The following is a 21,016-nucleotide window of genomic DNA, read 5'->3' on the forward strand; positions in this document are numbered from 1 at the left end:
CCCACCACAACAAAAATGGGCCCAGAGCGGAACCCTGATGCTGTTAGCCTTCCATAAATAGAGGCGAGCACACAAGGGAGAGGCAATCCAGCTTGTATCTTCCCCTCTCTCATTCTCCGCTGTTATGGATCAGTATTAGGAGTCATCCGGCCTCTTCTGCTGATGCCTGGTGGGCAGTTGGGGTCTGGGAGGGGCATCAGTATTAGCCGTGTAGTTGGATTTCTGAAGTGTGCACAGAGTTTTAACTAGCATCTGAAGCTTCAGAGTGAAGATAAGAGGCTTGTCAGTAAGAGATCTATGGAAGCCTGCAGCCAGCGGCCCAAATATGCAGTCACTCAGGTGCCTGTGCTGCTCTCAGATAACTTATCGGCATAGCCAGGGTCCTGCACTTCAGTACTACCACACACACACCAACAACACCTCACACACACCAGTAATCACAGTCAATCAACCATCTGAGACTTTGGCCCAACTACTTTGACATGGTATGCTAATGACAACTCCTCTGCTCTCATCTGGCCTCCTCTTGTATCATCTTCTCTCCTACTGTCTTATCTGTTCCCCTCCCTTATCAGCTCTTTTCTTGCTTCAATCCCTCACATCTCAACACTTCTTGCTTTGTGAGTTCATCTCCTCTCGTGAGTCCCATTTTATCATGTCTTCACACATATTGTCTCCTAACTTTTTCATATCCTCTCCTTTCATTTCTCCTCTTTTCCTCTCTTCACATCTCCTCTCAGTTTATCTCTAACCTTCTAATGTTGTCTCATCTAGTCTCCTTTTCTCTTCTCTAGTCCTCCAGTCTCCTTTTGTCTCTTCTCCTTTCCTGTCTTGTCTCATCTCATCTCCTCTTATCTCTATTTCTCTCCGTACCCCACTTTTCATCTCTTCTAATCTCTCCCTTGCCCTCTTCTACTCCTCTCTCCTCTCTGTTAATGTGGTCACATCTGTTCCCTCCAATCTCATTTTTTCATCTCCTCTCTTTTTGTTCCCCTTCTTCACATCTCCTCCCATCTTGTCATATATCTTTTCATATCCTCTCCTTGTATCACTTCTCTTTTCCTTTATCTCCAACCTTCCGTCCTCTTTCAATGTCTTCTTTCATCTCTTGTCCATTCCTCATCCAGTCTCCCCTCATTTCAGCTCATCTCCTCTTATTGTGTTTTTCTTTTCTTCTATCCTCTTTCTCCTCTCATTTAATTTATTCTCATCTCCTTGTGTTCTCTCTTCTCATCTCCTCCCTTCTCATTATCTCTTCCCCCTTCTATCTTCTCCATTTTCCTCTTTTGTTCCTTTCTCTCACGTCCTCCCCATCATCACTTCTAGTCTCATCTCCTCCCACCCTACATTTTCTTTACTTCCCACCTCAATTCACCGCTTTGTCATCTGTACAGTCAAGTTTGTGAGTGACTTTGCATGTGGCTCGTCTTTACCTGTGGCTCAGCGTGCAGTCGGACATGAACCCCACGATGACCGGACAAAGATCTTCTCACCACACCCCTGTGCTGGAAATGATAATAATCCCCGAAAACCTGTGGACACACAGACGCACACACAGTGAGGTGATATATTAGAGTGCTATTGCAAAAGTGTCGTGTCTGACCCGCCGTACAAGGTCATACACTCCAGAGGGAAACACACTTATTAACTCAAGCACCTGCTCACAGACCTGGCCATCTCTCTCTCCAACACACACACACACACACACACACACACACACACACACACACACACACACACACATTCAGGGCAGAGCTGCAATGGTTCAGCAGCATACATTTATCTCTTATAGCCCTAATACAAAACATGGAACAAATCCAAAATTATACGCACGTCCTAAAAGAGCTTCCCATTGAGACAAATTTTGTGAAAATGATGAAAGATGGGTTTGTTTCATAAAACACGCACATGGTGACAAGTGTGAAGTATTTCTTTACCATTTCAGGTACTATTTGCACACAAAACAGAGCAAAATACACACACAGTTTAAAATGTCTAATAGCGAATAGCAATTGGGACGGAGAAGAAAAGATCGGACTCTCTTTCATTAATCTGATACACAGAAGCTATAATTTTGTTGTGCTTCGGTTCAATAACGCAGCACACAGAAGCTGTAACTGGACCGCCACACACTGATGTGTGGGATCCAGCGCTTAGCTGGGCAGCTCATAACCTTGTGTACTTTGAGCTTGTGTGTGCGTATGTGAGAGAATCATGCCTCTATCATTACTCATCCTGTTTTTTTTTCTCAGTAGAATGCTGAAAGCAACTTCTGCATGGCCTAGTACCCACACACTTCTTTCAGAAGTGATGTCAATGAATAGATCCTGCACTAAACAGTCAAGTGTCTCCTTGCTAAAATGATGTTAATTTATCAAAATGCTTCCCTGCTGGGCTTCTGTTCCTCTGACGCTTCACTGCAGATGGCCTCTCTTGGTTTCCTTAGCCATTTCTGTCTCTCTTTCACACTCCACATCCTTGTGATGATCAATAACATGACCTCTGCTGCTAGGGTTGTGTTGATAGACGATAGTATCGTGTTTCAACGATAGTCAGAGATAATGACGATAGCAGATATTTTAAACGAGTCCGCACTAACTGAGTTTAATACCACAGTTATGTTAGAATGCATCTCATTCTTGTTTCTGTGGCGGTGCGTCGGTCTCGTCATGAGGCGCGCGATCTGAAGCAATGTATGACTCATGCATCATTTCTATTCAACTTTACTCCAAATATATAAACTTACCTGTTTTGCATACTTTATATTTAACGTGTTCATTTGTGTCCAATATTAGTGTTAAACTGTTGGACTTTAAATGAAAGCTGCTATCGTTTTTCACAGTTTACTGATTTTGCTGAACATTTAGACTGATAACTTCCATGTGCAGATGCGGCAAATTTGTCACAGGATGCGTGATATGACAGTTGCGTCCAACTATATATGAACTAGCTGTTTTAAATACAGTATTTTTATATTTAACGTTAGTTTATCAGTATGTTTGAAAGTATATTTTTTCGATTATTGGTGATTCCATAGGCTCTCTCTTGTGCACCTGCGCGGTTTAAAACACCAAATAGTTATGCTATGACAAGAACAAAGAGTCTCTCTCTTGCTCCACCCATGCACGATAATATCATGTATCATCGATCTCACGGGCAGACATGACGATTTGAAAAATGACAACACTATCTGCTGCCATCATCTACTTGTCTCACTGAATCTACAGAGGTGTCCCATGGGAAAATACGGGGATGGAAATGCTTTCCGAAACCAGAAGGATTCAGTGTGAATGTCTGAAGTGGGTAAATTTGGGTAAATTCATGCCCGGTGTTCGGAAACTCTCTCTCTCAAAAAATAAAAAAAATCAGGTCTCATTAATACCGTAATTCCTTAAATAATAACCGGTAGTCAAATAAACGCTGGGCCTCTTATAGTGGCTGGGGGCGTTTTCAACACGGACAAATAAAGGCCGGTCTTAAATAAAGGCCGGGGGAAAATTTGTGCAGCAGACCCAGATAACGAACGTACACGCCCACTGTCGGAGCGTTTCTCGTTCTCGAGTCAAGAACTGCTTGCATCGGTTTTTTGATCACCAGTACACTGAACCGAGAAGCGTTTCTGTCGGACGCGTCCGATTCTAGAACCGAGGAGCTGATGATACTGCGCATGCGTGATTCAGCGTGAAGCCAACTGACACAGAGCGCGTGAGAACCAAGCTTGTTCTTTTAGTGATTGATTCTGAACTGATTCTGTGCTAATGTTATGATCTCGGTCCACTGGAACGCTATCGCTTTTAGTTTAAAACGGGTTATTTAAAACAATTACTTATCAAACAGACAGATTTAGAAATAAAGGCCTGTCTCTAATAAAAGCCTGCTTCAAATAAAAGCCTGTTACCTTTTGCAGTTCAGGTAAATAAAGGCCCCGGCTTTTATTTGAGGAATTACGGTATCTCAGTTGTTTGTCCTAGCAAATGGAGACTTTAGCTTAACTGTCTCCAGAAAAGATCTCAACAATGTCACAAACTGTGCCAGCTGTGGCCTCTAATCAAAAGTCAGAAATGCCAACTATTTTTTATTCAAATCTGCACAGATCGAATTATGTGAGCTTTGATATTAATATACATTTTATAGCTCTATACTCTTACTTTATATCAACCAGTGTTTGCTGAGCCTCTGAATCTACAAAGTCACAGCAAAATAAATATTTTATCTTAAATAGTTATGAGTTTGCAGTCTGGCTTGAATGTGATGAGATGAACATACAGAGTACCATAAAAAAACAACACATGCAATCTCCTGCACACAAAAACAAAAAAATACAACATGGCAGTGTAGTCCAATTAAGGAAAAAATGACCCAGTTCCCTTTACTTAATTGCTCAAAAACATTCACAAAGTTCAACTGTTCGTTTGAATCTACTGACAAATTACTCCCTAAATCCATCAAAGAGGTTAGATAATTAGTATCATACATACAATTAAACACAATAATAAACAAAAATGTAAGTAAATTAAGAATTCATTTAGTATTATCTTACAGCAGAATTTGTACCTGCATCTGCTATCTGTTAATTCTCAATGAAGAGCTTTATTAAGGTTTCTGTGTTTTAAGAGTTAAAATTGATCGTCTGATCTTGTCTGATCTGCCTCAGTGTGACAGACAGAGACTGCAGGACTTGTGTAGCTTGTTCTTAACTAGGATAGGGTCTAACGCTCTGGCGGCTGAGATCAGCTTCCAGTTTTAACAGTTCGAATCACACTGCATGTGCTGTCAGATGTCAGAGTTCACACACCACTTCGTTTCATCCTCTACTTCTTTACTCTTCAAATCACAATTATTCGGTTTCTTTCACCTATACTAAGATTTTAATACTACTACTGTGTGTATAAGTGTTTTTGCGAGTATATTCTAGCATGTGTGTATGAAAGAAAGAGAGACACAGATGGATAAAGATGGAACCAAAAAGAGAGATGGAAAGAAAGATTGATAAAACTTAACTTTGATCTACAGAAGACGCGAAAGTGAACATCATTACTCTCTTTGGCCTGATGTGTGAGTGTATAATTCATAAACCCTCAGACCAGAGATCAGAAAGACTCGCTTGCTTCTCTCAGAACCAATTCCTCTGGACATGACACATGAGAGACTGTGCCTTTATTAGACCTAAAGATGGTGAGGATGCCTTTATTGGCAGTCTGCTAACACAGCATACCCAGATGGAGGAGTTATTGGACTACAAGAAGATTTGTTCACACACACAAACCTTTGAAAAGTGTGGCATATGTGTTACCGCAGTGCTTTACTGCTGTAATTATGGCATCCTGTAAAAAGAACAAACTTAAAATATTTTACACTTTTGTATCAGTTTTTGTAAGTCAACTTTCCTGGTACTTTCCTGCACACTCTACTCTCTTTGATCCTTGGTCCTCAACAGGCTGTTTTAGGAAAAATCCTGTTTTCTATATCATAACTTAATATTTAATTTAGACCCATAACTCTTCAATTTAATTTCAATTGAGTTTTTCTGTGTCATTTAGGGTGGGTTTATCTGAAATAGATGAAACGACAATAACAGGCTATCACATCAGTGTCATTCCTTGAAAGGATTTATAGCGAACATTAGAAAAAAAAAAGAGCAGTCATGTAGACTTTTGAATACCAATGGATACCAATCATTTTACAAACATCAAGGCAAATGTTAAACATCGTCAACTGGGGTTGCACTTGCTTTCCATTACATGCCTCAAAAGGAAAGATATGATGCCTCCAAACTGGCCCGTATTAGTTTTTTCCTGAAAATGATTACATCAGCCAAGTACCTTATAAACAGCACATCTCTCAGAAACTGCATAAAGACAGCTATTCAGCATCATGCAATATGCATCAGAAAAAAGCAACAAAATTAAAAAGAAAATAGCAAGGAAAAGAAAGAAGAAGAGATGAAAAAAGAAATACAAAAAGTCTAATTGGCTTTAGCTACACTGCCAATTGAAGTTGCAATTCTCCAAATTGTTAAAGCTCTCCGCTCCCTCAAGCATCCTTTTATTATTTTAAAAATAATTATTTTTCTTTCACCTGCTTAAAACTGATTTTCAGGGGAGCAGTGCTCATTTCCAGCCTTATGTTAAGCAAGTCATTGGAGATGTTTTCATTGAATTAGACCACTGATGTAACCCAGACCGAGTGCCATATCTCATCTGAAAACCCTGCGACATCTCCTGATCATGTTACTCGCTGCCATCATCAGTACAGTTGCATAATTGCTTTACATAATACCACACATAATACCACAAATCAATACAAAAATCTATTTTTCATAATTGCCTTCACAGTGAGTAGTAATGAACAGATTCATGTTAGATGCAGGGACATGTGGGGGAAAAAAACAGTTCTGGGAAATCATTGTAACAGCCTTTGCTGCCCACTAAACTCCAAAGTAAGTGAAGGAGCCACTGATGTTGAGCTATTGATGTTCTACTGCTAAATTAAATTCAGAGGAGGCAGCACACCTTAGGAACACAGAAGTGTAGCAGAGATGGCCTTCGATCAATAGGAATCTTATCAAACATCCTTTTCAAATCCTGGTTTCGGGGGAATGAATGGAGTCAAGGCCCAGGTGAGGGACGGAGGAGGATATTGGCAGTGTATCTGTGGTTTCTGTTCTTTCGACACAAAGTTGTATTACAAACAAATGTTCAAGCAGAGTCTTTTCATATTGTTCAAATATCTGATGAAAAATCTCAATAGCTTGTACTGTTAAATAAATGAGATTTAATATTAAAGGGACACTGCATTTTTTGCATTTAGTTAGGTTTCTGGCGTGTCTGCCAGCTCAGAAAACTGAGAAGAAAACACACGGCCAGTTAGTTATGGGCTGTATGATCTGAAACTGTGTCATCCAGTCCTACTTACTCTCTATTTGCATTCAAGTTATTGCGAAATGACCATAGCAAGCACATCCACATCCCTTAGTGCCATGATGATGACCTTTGATTGACCTTCAGTGATGATGCTTAATAAGGATAGAGTTTAATGAACCAAGATGTGTGTGCGTGTGTGTGATAAAACCAGAAATACACTGCATATTTCCTCTCGTCCAATGATAGAATATGAATCTGCTGGCTGCGCTTCTTAAGTTTTTCCCCTTAAAAATTAAACGCTCTCTTTTACACACACTCAGATCTGAGAGCAGCTGACAGAGGTGATGGAATGGTATTTCTGTTCTACTTCCGCAGTTACGAGGGATAACATTAATCTAACTGCAATGATAGAGAATTTTATTCAACCTTATTCACCCGTGGAGGTTTTCTTTGATAATATTAGATTTTACAGAATATCATGAAGGAAGAATGAAGGGCAGAGAGAGAGAGAGAGAGAGAGAGAGAGAGAGTGAAGGGCAATGAAAGCACATAGGTGTGTATTAGCTCTACTAACAAAGTCTATGTTGCTTTCAGGTAAATGTCAATGATGGTACACTTTAAAAATGAAACGAGGAAGTTCTTAAAAATGTCGGTAACAAAGGTGGCAGTAATTTATCTCTCCTGCAGAGTGAGGACTTTCTTGGGGGCAGATTTTCACAGTTCCCATCCGACAGAGAAAGACATGAAGTCATGTTGTGACCGTTTACTACATTCACTGATCCCTCTCTCTCATGCCTTTTCAATGATTTCTTTTCTATCACTAGAATGTTCTATAACCCATTTGGTACAATTACTTTAAATTTAAACCTTTTTTTTATTGTGATTGTGAAAAATTGTGACAGGATTGAGTAAATTACTTCAGGAATAAACCAACAACATAACAATTCATTATGGTCTCACAAACATTATATAAATATGCTACAAAAGACTACATCCAAAACATGAATGTTTTTGATTTAATGATTAATTCAAAATCAATTTGGCAACCAAACTACAGTGATTCATACTGTACATTTCATAATCATGTTTGAAAGTATAATGTTTATTAGCAAAACAAGTAAAAAAGTTCGGAGGCTTACACCTTGACGGCAATTAAAATAAATAAATGACACAAAGTTTAAATAAAATAAAAATCAGCAAACAATGTGGAACCAATTAAATAAGTGATGTAACCGGTGTTGCGGTTTAACACTGGGATCACCGTCAACACTGTCTATTGCAGCAAGCCTAGTACACACACACACACACACACACACACACACACACACGCACACACACACAGAATATAACCTTTACTTTTCTGTTCTACAATCCATAACCATTTGTTCGGTTTCTATTTTTTTTCTGTGATAGACAGACACACACACACACACACACACACACACACACACACACACACACACACACACACACACACTTACTTCAGTCTATATCCCCACAGACTGTGAGTCAACATGTATGCTGCTGCATCCCCACCAGTCTATTTTCTTCCATCTCGGTTTTTCTCTCCTCAAACCTCACTCACGAAACAAATCAAACAGTCAGGTGTGCCATGTTACTACAACAAAATTCTTATTTGATAATTACTTTCCTGAAAAAATGAGGCAGCATGTGTCAGAAAAATGTAAGGAGGCTGTAATCCTCACCTGAACCCAGATAAGATGATAAGGGGGGTGATCTTTATCAAGATTCAATTCCATTTCACCTAATTATCAGTGTCATTTTACGCAATCCCTACGGCACCCGGGTTTGATTGGTTATCCATTACAGTGACCCTCATTATCCTCAAAGTCACCATGTGTCAATGTGTGAGCAAATGGACAGGAATTTTATATGGGCTGAAATTGGATGCAAATCAGTCAATGCTGAGAATTTATGAAGAAAGAGTTCATTTATGACATCAGAAACACGTTCAGATTATTCAGACTATAACATTTTACAGCTCCAAGAGAGAAAACATAATAGAGCACTGACTTAAATTGTTTTTTTAAATTAAAGCTAGTCTAAGAATAATGCAAATTGTCAGGTAGCGACAGCTGAACAGCTCCTGGGAACAATTCTTCCTCCTCGAGGGCAAACAGGCAGTCCAAGGTCACGAGAAACACCTCACAATAAGCAAATGACTGTCTGAAACCAAAAAGAGAGAGGCAGAGAGAATCATATAGTCACAAAGTCAGACTGCTGCCGAAAGGAAAGGGGTCATTACCTGGGAAACGGAGAAAGATCTAATGACATGGAGGGAGAGAGAGACATACCAAGTTTGGAGAACATACACACACACACGGCCGAAATGAGAGATCATTAGCACTCTGCTCAGCTCCACTCAGATGTGAGAGAGTTTCAGATGCGCACAAACACACACGCACACAGACAGACGTTAATCTCTCAATGTATTATTCATAAGAAGTCATTATTACTGTCATTAGAATCTGCCTTTGATTCATTGAAATGATCAGTGGAAATTGTGAGATCTGCACTGTCTTCTAGACCAGGGGTTTTCAAACTGTGGGTCGCGACCCACTCGTGGGTCACGGAATGGAACAAGGTGGGTCGCACAAAAACTTTGAAACTTTGTTTGATTGTCCGCCGGTTCCCACCTCTTTCCACGAAGGAGTCATCGAGGCGGTCGGCGGCAGACTCCTTCGCCCTGCTCGATGGCACTGCGGATTCACCCCAGCGGCGAAGGATCTTCGGCAGCGCGCCCCTCCTTCCTCCCTGGCTTCGGCACCAGTGTAAAACATTAAAATCTTCACAATCACAGGAAGAAGGAGGCGGGAACTGGGAACCCACTCATCACAACGATATAGCCCACCAACATTAATAATGAACTGCAATATCCTTAGTGTGATTTTCAAATTGCAATTAAGTCCGTGTGCGTTGCGTGTTTTGAAGGTCTCAGAGCAATGTCATTAAAAGGTTCAATCGGTCTTTTTTTACCTATTTCACAATTATTTTAATCTCCAAACTGTTTTAGATAGTTCTGCTTTGCTTCTTATGCTTTTCTAAAAAAGTGTTGGATTGTGCTCCGTTCTCGCCGACACACACGGAAGGATCATGAATGCAACAAAACACAGCAGCGCAGATCACACTTCACTGGAGTGAGCCTGCTTCACGTTTTTATGGACACTACATATTTTAACGCCAGTAAACAAAAATTAAAACTTGTAAATTTGTAGTGAAATTTTCAGTTGTACTCTAAAATAAAATGGTTATTTTTCTTAAATACTTAATTTCTGTCATAAAAATTTTAAGTAAGATTAGGTTTAAAGTAATTTCACTCGTTGTTTTTTTTTTTTTTTTAATATTTTGGTGGGTCGTGAAATATATTACACTTGTCTAGGTGGGTCGTGGAATGGAAAAGTTTGGGAACCACTGTTCTAGACCCCTAATGAAACGGTGACTGAACTAATCCAGTAAAACAACTCATTATATAGCCTTCCATCAGGATTTCCATGATCACATGGCATCGCTCCAAAGTATCGATTCATAGCTTTTGTTCATCAACAGGTTTGGACATCCAGCTGGAAGTACCAAGACCTGTTTTAAAAGGGCAGTTTGACTTCTTTTTTTTTTTAAGAAATCAATACTTTTATTCAGAAAGGACGGATCTAATTGATCAAAGGAGACAGTAAAAGACATTAATAATGTTACAAAAGAGTTCAATTTCAAATAAATGCTCTGAACTTTCTATTCATCAAAAAAAAAAAAAGAAAATCCTCAAAACAATCCATCACAGTTTACATAAAGATATTATGCAGCACAGCTGATAATAATAAGAAATGTTTCTCAAGCACCAAATTAGAATGATTTCTGAAGAATCATGTGAGACTGAAAACGGGAGTAATGGCTGCTATAAAATTAAGCTTTACCTTTACAAACATACATTTTATTTTACACTATGAAAAACTGTAATATTTCACACTATTTTACAGTATTTTTGATCAAATAAATGCAGCCTTGGTGAGCATAAAATACTTTTTTCAAAGACATTTAAAAAAAAAAAAAAACTTACAGACAAATTTTTGAAAACCATGAAACCACATGAAACCACACCAGACCCTTTTCACAAGACTGTGATGACGCGTTAAATGGTTTAAAGTTTAAATTTTTCATATTTGTATTTTTTTAAAAATGTATGTACATTTACAACACTATTATGTGTATTATATTACCTTTGCATAAAAACAAACAAACAAACAGTTAACGCTAATGCGAGGGTGTTTCTAATGCAGCGTCTATGGGAGGGATGGTAAATTTGACATTGTTCTCTCTTTTGACTGCCGTTATCATTCTCTCTCAATTTTTTTCCTTTTACTGAAAATCATGAAAACACTATCGTGAAGGTTTTTTTTTTTTTTTGCTCTTTGAGCAAATGGGGAAAATATATTTGTGGTACGGTCCCATTCACTGCTCTTCAAGTTTACCCAACTATGACGACTTCCGTTGCTGAGAAACCCGGAAATGTGAAAAAGGCCCATAATGTTAAATTTTCTTATTTTATTTTTTGATTATTTATTTACACACTTTTTTATTTTATACATTATTTTAGTTATTTACCATTTCTAAGACTACTGTTCTCTGAAAATGTATTTATTTATTTTTTGTGGAAGCAGCGCTTTACATTCATTTAGTCACAAAAAAGGTCTTATTAAAAGAATAGCATAAGATGCCCTATCACTCTCTGCAGATTCACTCTCTGACAGCAGGTGGCGCTCATGAACAGCAATGATACAAGTGTTTCCTGGGTAACAGCTGTAAACAAACCAGAGCAGCTATAAATATAAATGCTGCATTAATATGCATTGTTCAGAGGCAAGATGAAAAGAAAATACCACATAAACTTTTCTAAAGATAGTCAGTTCCCCTCAGAGAAACATTAATATAAACAACTACTCTGACTGTATCGCAATTTGATTGGCATCTCAACCGATTTGAATCGTCACATATTTGAATAGTTTTTCGACTGGCTCTCAGTTAATCGTTGCATCCCTATTCCTGCTTAAACAGCCTTTTCATACTAATCTAGGCGCTGCTTTCATTCCTCAAATCCAGTTGTAAGCCGCTGTAAGGCAGATGATAACCAGCACTAAAAGGATATCGTCGTTCTCTTGAGCAGGTCAGAGGTGCAGTGTAGAGGTGAGAAGGTACTAAGCTCTCCAGAATGAATCACAGTGTCCTTTTTCATTTCATAAAGCAATTTCTTCCAGCTCTCTCTCCCCCTCATATGGCACAGGTTTGACAGACAGAGATTTTACACTGTTCAGATGCTGATTAATGATGCTAGGGCTGAAACGATTCCTCGAGTAACTCGATTACAAAAAATGATTGAGGCAAAATCCTCTGCCTCGAAGCCTCTTTTAAATTATTTTAAATCTCACGTCAGGTTCTTTCGCAATGATTTTTTTAATGTGACACAACGCGTTTACGTCACCCAGAAAGCGGAAGGAGACACAAGCGCTGCGTCCGAAACCTCCCAAGTAGGGCGAGTCAGCAGTGTTTTGATTTGAGGGCAGTGGCAAACGTAAAGAGAACGTCGTGGCGTGTGTCCATTGCAAGATAGAGCTGGCATACCACAACTAGGGCCCTATGATTTCCGCGATGCAGAAAACACGGAGGGTATCGCGGAATCCAGTCATAAAAATTGAATTTACAGTTTAATGCGGAATGGCACGGAATTTGCCAAATTTAGAATGAATTAATCAAAAATAGGTCATTGCACTTACATCAAATCACGATATGGACTAATATCTGTAAATATTAAGCCACAACAGTCTATTTAAATATGAATCCAGCATGTTCTGCGTGTCTGTGTTAATGAATGGAGCAGAAGCGCGTCTTCCTTTATTAACACACACTGAAGAGCGCGTGACGCTCGCGGTGATTTCAGCGTCTGCTGTCTCACTAAATAAGGAACGTGGACACATTAACAACATCTCCAGAACTGCTCTGAGAGTCACTTCATGAGCATTTGACCGTTTGATTTGAGTAAAACTAGCGTCACATCACATACACAGAACTGTAAAGGTATGCCAACCTGTCAAAATAAAAGTCCGGTTAAAGACTATTGTTCAGCAGAATGTACATAGCCTACTACAAAAAAAAAAAATTCAAACATTTTTTTTAAGGTTTAATCCCACAACATTTCTTCCATGTTTTATTTTTAATAGTAAATCCCCTTTGTTTACCAAAAAGTTAAGTTAATTTTCAATAAATAAAAGATCCATTAAATTAATGTTTTATGTGTTTAATGTTTAATGTGCATCTCAGAAAATGCTTTATTTAAAACCCCAACTGAATGGCACTTAAATGCACTTAATTCATCTGTCAACTTTATTGTCATTGTTCACAGTACAGACAGAGAAACAATGGGTAATAATTCAATGTTTATTTTTGATGTATGCATTGCATTCTATGCATTTAAAAAATATTTTTTTTCTAAAAAAGGAAACTTAGTTGTTAATTTTAAGAGACCCGGGAGTCTTATTTTCTCTTGCATAATTAATAGTGCACTTCAATTAAGCAGAAACACATTTTATCCGATTACTCGATTAATCGATGGAATTTTTGGTAGAATACTCGATTACTAAAATATTAGATAGCTACGGCCCTAAACGAGGCCTGTTTCGCTTTAGTGCTTTACGGCCACATTTAGTCTAAACCGATGGTTTTCAGTCTTCTCCTGACAAATACCTAGTCAAAACAATGCTCCCTTTAGTTTTCATAATTATGTGAGCAAAAATTTTGTCATTTGGATGTATTTAATTTAAAAATAAATTTTTAATTTTTGGATTTAAAAATTCAAGTGATTAAATCAATCAAACAAGACGTGAAAGACAACTTCAGTACTCGCACACTGTGTTCTGTGTGTACAGCATGCAAACAGAGAGATGCATCATCTGGCACTTTAAGTATTAAAGTAGGATTTATGTGCTGCTTTGAAATGCTTCATCACTGCTGTTTCATAAGCACCACCTGCTGTCAGAGAGTGAATTTGCATTCTCATTCAGACTGTCTGCTGCTTTGTTTTGTCCAGATATGTTTTTTGTTGTATAATTTCACAAAGCTAAAGTCTGACAATTCTGCTTTTGCATCAAATGTTCAACTTGTACAAATTAATTTGAAACAAATACGAAACGTTACATGTGTGAAGCATTCGTTTCAAAAATGCAGTGCTTGCCTCTAATCTCAAATGGCTACAGACATTTTCATTATTTCTTGTTTCTTGCTTAAAAAAAAGAAAAGAAAAATAAATTCGGCAATTTGCTTTTAATAGAAAAAAAAGAGGAAAAAAAGGCAATTGAATCAACCATGAAAAATCTCTGAGTGAAGAATATGCAATGTTATTTTATATGTGATTATTCAGTTTCTGTACCCAAACACCTACAAACCTAAAGCACTGTTTAATTGATATCTTTGTTCTATATATTTCATTGTGCTACTGCTTATAATTTGTTAATTTGTTCACTTGTCTTTAATGAAGTTTAAACTTTATATTTGTTAGGCTAGTAGTTTTTTGCTGTTGTATCAAAATTGGAATCAAAAATTATATTTTAGACATTCGTTGTTGTGGTGATTGATATACCATGTTATAGGCCCCTGTCAGATGCTGGACCGGAGATTATGTTGTTAATTCAGTTAATAGTGCCTATATATTTACTTATTTTCGATTTGATTTGTATTTATTTATTTATTATTTCCTTTTTTAATTTTTTTTTAATTTTTAATTTTTAATTTTTTTTTTTTTTGAGTTAATAAATCCAATTCAGGCACCTCTTAATTTTTATGACTTAGTCTTATAATCATATTGTATATATTCGTTTACACAGTTATAGGATATTCTTGGAGCAAACTCTGCTGCTTGCTGATATAGTATAAAGTACACAATGGCTGCCATTTTATTTGTATCTTCGATTTTGGTTATTGGGGTTTCAATTAGTAATTAGAGATGTGGGTTTGAGAGGAAAAGAAAAGAAGATCTGATATGGATAGGGAAGTGCCTACGGGTAGAGTAAGTATGGAAGGGACGAGGTGGGTGGGGAGAAGTTTTGGGGTGGGTCAAGGGGGGGACCTAGATTTTTCTTGCACATCGATCTGGGTAAAAGGAATGAAACAATGTAGGATAGCCAGTGTTTTTCATTTTGGGGAACTTTTATTTATATGCTTATTATTTTTGAGGACTGTTTTAATTATTTGTTTTACTCTGAAGTTTGTTTTTGCACAGATAATTATTTGTTTTTTCTCTATTTGTTGCTCACATCCTAGGGTGTCTCTGATACGTTGCAATTGTTCGCTACGCCATGGCTGGAGTGACTAAAAAGGGGGCAAATGGTGGGCAGGCAGTGAGGATTATTTCATTAAATACCGGTGGGTTGAATGCTCCGACGAAACGTACTAAGATCATGACGCATGTTAAAGATTTGAACGCCGATATAATATTTCTGCAGGAAACACACTTGTGTGATTCTGACCACCGAAAATTAAAAAGGCCCTGGATCGGACAGATCTTTCACTCCAAATTTAATCTGAAAACAAGGGGTACAGCAATATTGTTAAGATCTAGGATTGACTTTGTACCCGATACTACAATTACAGATTCGAATGGCCGTTATGTTATCGTCTCGGGCACACTCTACCAAAAACCAATTATCTTAGCATCTGTTTATGCCCCTAATTGGGATGATGACTCTTTCATGAAATCATTTTTGTCTTGTATTCCAAACTTGAATTCTCACTTACTGGTGCTAGGAGGGGATATGAACTGCGTTATAGATCCGGTACTAGACAGATCTAATCCGAAACCTGTCCCGCTCTCAAAAATGGCAGCAACTCTCTCCACCTTCATGGACCGGTATGGCTATGCTGACCCCTGGAGGCTCTCACACCCCTCTACCAGACAATACTCTTTTTTCTCCCATGTGCACCGTACATATTCACGTATAGATTACCTAATAGTAGACAGGACATTTATCCCATCAATTTCCTCCACCCAATATTCACCAATAACGGTTTCTGACCACTCAACTGTTATTTTGGACCTCCTTTTTGACCACAAACCAAAGAGATTCAAATTTTGGCGCCTGGATCCTCTTTTGTTAGCTGAGGCGGACTTTGGCAAGTATATGTTAGAGACTATTAAACTTTTCCTAGACACCAATCAAAATGACGAGACCTCACCTTCCCTTCTCTGGGAAACCCTGAAGGCTTTTGTTAGAGGCAAAATTATATCATTTACTTCTCATACAAATAGAGCTCGTAAGGCTCGACGAGTGGAGCTGGAGAAAGCTATCGCAGACTTGGACATCTCACTCTCTACCAACCAATCACTTGAATTGTATAAAGAGAGGATGGTACTTCATACTGAGCTCGACCTCCTCTTGACAAAGGAAGCTGAACAAAATCTCCTTCGAGCGCAGGGATACATGTATGAGCATGGGGATAAAGCCAGTCGCCTCTTGGCCCATCAACTAAAGGCCAAAATGGCCTCAAATCAAATTTCACAGATAAAAGACGAAGCGGGCTTTCTTACATCTGACCCAGAAACGATCAATGGTATTTTTAGGAAGTTCTACGCCCAGTTATATAAGTCAGAATGTTCTTATGAGGAAGCCCAGTTGTCTCAGTTTTTTTAAAAAGTTACCATGCCCAAAATATCTGATTGCGATCGTGAGATGTTAAACGCTCCTTTGCATCTTTCAGAAATCAAAGAGGCAATACAGTTAATGAATAATGGTAAATCCCCCGGACCCGATGGGTACCCGGTCGAATTTTATAAGAAATTTTCAGACCAACTAGCTCCATTATTATTAGAAATGTTCAATCACTCATTCAGCCTGGGCTCTCTGCCGCCCACCCTTACACAGGCTGCTATTTCTTTGATTTATAAAAAAGGCAAAGACCCCCTGAATTGTACATCATACCGCCCAATCTCGCTCTTATCCGTAGACGTTAAAATACTCGCAAAAGCTCTGGCTCGCAGAATGGAGTCGGTTATGCCCTCGGTTATAGCGGAGGACCAGACGGGATTTATAAGGGGGAGGCACTCGTTCTCTAATGTCAGAAGACTTCTCGGTATCATTCATACACCGCATTCTCCTTCAGAACCGGAGGTTGTTGTGTCTCTTGACGCTGAGAGGGCTTTTGATAGGGTGGAGTGGCCCTACCTGTTTTCCACCCTTCAACAGTTTGGTTTTGGGGAAAGTCTTATCTCTTGGATTAGGTTACTCTACTCCTCCCCCTGCGCATCAGTTTGTACTAATACCCAGCGCTCGGGGTACTTTCCTCTCTTCCGTGGGACTCGACAGGGATGTCCGCTTTCTCCACTCCTATTTGCAGCCGCTATTGAGCCACTTTCAATTGCCTTGAAGGCAGAGGAGGGAATTAAGGCGATTCAGAGATGGGGCACAGACCACAAGGTATCGTTATACGCCGACGACCTTCTATTGTATATCCGCGACCCTCAGTCCAGCATCCCATGTGCTCTCTCAGTCCTGAAGTCCTTTAGCGAGTTCTCCGGTAATAAATTAAACATCTCAAAAAGCGAGTGCTATGCTATTAACCAATTAGCTATGGAATTACCCTCGTCTTCAGTCCCTTTTAGAAAATCCAATTCAGGATTCAAATATTTAGGCATTGCAATAACAAGGTCCGTCCGAGCATTGCGAGAACAGAACTTCACTGCCTTAACGGCAACAGTCAAGTCCGATCTTCAGAGGTGGAACCGTCTACCACTATCCCTGGCCGGAAGAGTACAGTCTGTTAAGATGAATATACTTCCCAGATACCTATATTTTTTCCAATGTCTGCCTATCTTCTTACCTAAGTCATTTTTTACTGCCATAGAAAGCATTATCTCCTCATTTATTTGGGCTGGCAAACACGCCAGAGCCAGTAGATTACTATTGCAGAGGAGTAGATCCCTTGGGGGTCTTGGCCTGCCTAGTCTTATTGGGTATTACTGGGCTGCAAATGCTCATAAGATTATGCTTTGGTTTACCTCGGCTCAGAGCAATTGGTGTCAAATCGAGGCCAAGTCATGCTCCTCTTCTTCGCTCCAGGCTCTAGCTTGCAGTAGCCTTCCTTTTTCCCCATCACTTTATACATCTAATCCTGTAGTAACTGGCACTCTGAAAATCTGGGCACAAATTAGACGTAACTCTGGCTGGCTCACCCTCCCTCAGACAACACCTATTTGCAATAACCATCTATTCCTTCCTGCTAAAATTGACCCTAGATTCAAGTTTTTTGTTAGCAGTGGCCTCCGATATTTTAGCGATATGTATGTGAACAATTGTTTTGCTAGCTTTGAGCAATTGCGCATAACTTTTAATTTCAGCGGTTCTGACTTTTTAAGATACTTCCAGTTACGGGATTTTGCTAGGACCCACTCCCCTCAGTTCCCTCAAATCCCACCTCCAAGTGGCATTGATCTAATCATTAAGGCTGAGAAGTTGTCAAAAGGCCATATATCTTACTTCTATAATCTACTTACTGCATCTTTTGATTCTGTTGTAAACAAAATTAAGACCAGCTGGGAGAACGAACTGTGTCAGGGCTTGGGTAGAGGGATGAGGCGAGGACTCAATGATGCAGAGAGAAGGGTTCTTTAATAGTTGTAATAATAAAATAAACCAACAAAAACTACCCCGTAGGGGAAAACAGACTAAACTTGACTGGCAAGGCAAGGCAAGGCAAGGCACGACACGATGTACACAGACAAATGTTTGACGACGAACAAGCAACCAGACTGCAAACACAAGGACAATAAATGGGGAGCTAATGAGGAGGATAACGAGGGAACACATGTGGGGAAACTTACATCAATAATCAGGTAACAAGATGGGTGGGGTCAAGACAATTGACGAGAGCACATGGCACATAGGAACTAAGACAAAAGCCATGTGCTCACACAAAACCAAAAAAACACAAGCACATGGCCAGCAAACCAATCACTAGCCATGTGCTTAAATAGACACAAACACGCAGCTAATGAGCAAGCTCATAAACCGCGTGTTCACACGAGACGGCACGCAGCCAGTAAAAACTAAGCCGCGCACTCACATGAAAACAATGACATGAGGAGAGTATCAGGGCTCTGTCACAAAACCATGAATAACACTAGACTGGAGTGACAGAACCCTGACACTAGCCCCCCTCAAAAGGGACGCCACCTGGCGTCCCTAACGAGGAACACCCAAAAACAAAACAGGAACATGACAGCACAGGCATGGCAACACAAGCACGGTACAAAACAGAACACAAGACATGGAAATCAAAAAACAGACAAAATAGGGGAGGGAGGGAGGGAAGGGAGCCCAGTCATCTAGCAGGAAAACCCAACCAGCTGTTAAAAGGGACCAGGGAGGGGCGGGATGGTTGAGCCAAGGAGGCTCAAGCAGTCCAGGAGTCCCAGCAGTGGGCCAGGGCGGTGCCGGAGGGACAGACCAGTGAGGCTCCGGCCTAACAGGAACCCCGGCAGATAGGAAGGGCAAACCCGGCAAGACACTCATCAAGGGCAGAGCCGGCATCAGGGCGAGGCGCTTGGGCGGCGCCGGCATCAGGGCGAGGCGCTTGGGCGGCGCCGGCATCAGGGCGAGGCGCTTGGGCGGCGCCGGCATCAGGGCGAGGCGCTTGGGCGGCGCCGGCATCAGGGCGAGGCGCTTGGGTGGCGCCGGCAGGGCGAGGCGCTTGGGCGGCGCCGGCAGGGCGAGGCGCTTGGGCATGACTGGATTGGCCTCCAGGCCAGCAGTGGGCTCCTGAATGGCCACCGGGCCATGAGGGATGGAGGAAGCCTTTCTCCTCCGTCTCCGAGACTGGGGCAGTGCAATGTCGTCGGCCACTACTGGGGGCGCTGCAGCCTCATCCGGCACCTCTGGGGGCGCTGCAGCCTCATCCGGCACCTCTGGGGGCGCTGCAGCCTCATCCGGCACCTCTGGCATTGGCGGGGCAGAGCCATTCCTCTTCTTTCCCCTCTTCCGCCTACGAGAGTGAGGTGCTGTGGTCTCTCCGGCCACCTCCAGGGGTTCTGCAATGTCACAAGTCACCTCTGGGGATACTGCAGCTTCTTTATCCACCATAGGGGGAACGGCAGCTTTGAAGGGCACCACAGGCAGTACTGCAGCCTCCTTAGCTGGGGAACGTGCCACGAACTCCACAAATTCCCCAAACGACAGGTGGTCCAGCCCCCTCATTCTCCACCAGCTGAGAGGCTCATCAAGGGCATCATTGAAGAGGTCCTTGAGGGCCGCATCATTAAACTCCAATCCCTCTGCAGTACCACTGAACTCCAGGGCAAAATCCCTCACACCAGTCCCTTGTTGATGGAGAGAGATCAAGGTCTTAAACTGGAGCATGCGCTGGTAGTAGGGGCTGGAGAGAGTGGAGGCTGGTGGACGGTGCAAACCCTTCTTCCGCTGAGTCCTCATACTGGCTTGTTCGTACCGTCAGGGCTTGGGTAGAGGGATGAGGCGAGGACTCAATGATGCAGAGAGAAGGGTTCTTTAATAGTTGTAATAATAAAATAAACCAACAAAAACTACCCCGTAGGGGAAAACAGACTAAACTTGACTGGCAAGGCAAGGCAAGGCAAGGCAAGGCAAGGCAAGGCAAGACACGACACGACACGATGTACACAGACAAATGTTTGACGACGAACAAGCAACCAGACTGCAAACACAAGGACAATAAATGGGGAGCTAATGAGGAGGATAACGAGGGAACACATGTGGGGAAACTTACATCAATAATCAGGTAACAAGATGGGTGGGGTCAAGACAATTGACGAGAGCACATGGCACATAGGAACTAAGACAAAAGCCATGTGCTCACACAAAACCAAAAAAACACAAGCACATGGCCAGCAAACCAATCACTAGCCATGTGCTTAAATAGACACAAACACGCAGCTAATGAGCAAGCTCATAAACCGCGTGTTCACACGAGACGGCACGCAGCCAGTAAAAACTAAGCCGCGCACTCACATGAAAACAATGACATGAGGAGAGTATCAGGGCTCTGTCACAAAACCATGAATAACACTAGACTGGAGTGACAGAACCCTGACAGAACTGCAGATTTCCCTGTCTGATGACTTTTGG

At 40.7% G+C, this 21,016-nt stretch overlaps 1 protein-coding gene across 3 annotated transcripts in view; it reads right to left on the minus strand.

Annotated features, from left to right (window-relative positions):
- LOC132133192 (furin-like) overlaps positions 1–21,016 on the minus strand; it is a 108,976-nt gene that overhangs the window by 53,666 nt on the left and 34,294 nt on the right. For all 3 annotated transcript variants that reach the window (XM_059545950.1, XM_059545949.1, XM_059545948.1), the window contains exon 3: positions 1,434–1,532. In XM_059545950.1, the coding sequence (XP_059401933.1) occupies positions 1,434–1,532 (99 nt within the window). The remainder of the gene's footprint in view (positions 1–1,433; positions 1,533–21,016) is intronic.

Source organism: Carassius carassius, chromosome 50 (assembly GCF_963082965.1).
Source record: "Carassius carassius chromosome 50, fCarCar2.1, whole genome shotgun sequence".
Classification (NCBI taxonomy): Eukaryota; Metazoa; Chordata; class Actinopteri; order Cypriniformes; family Cyprinidae; genus Carassius; species Carassius carassius.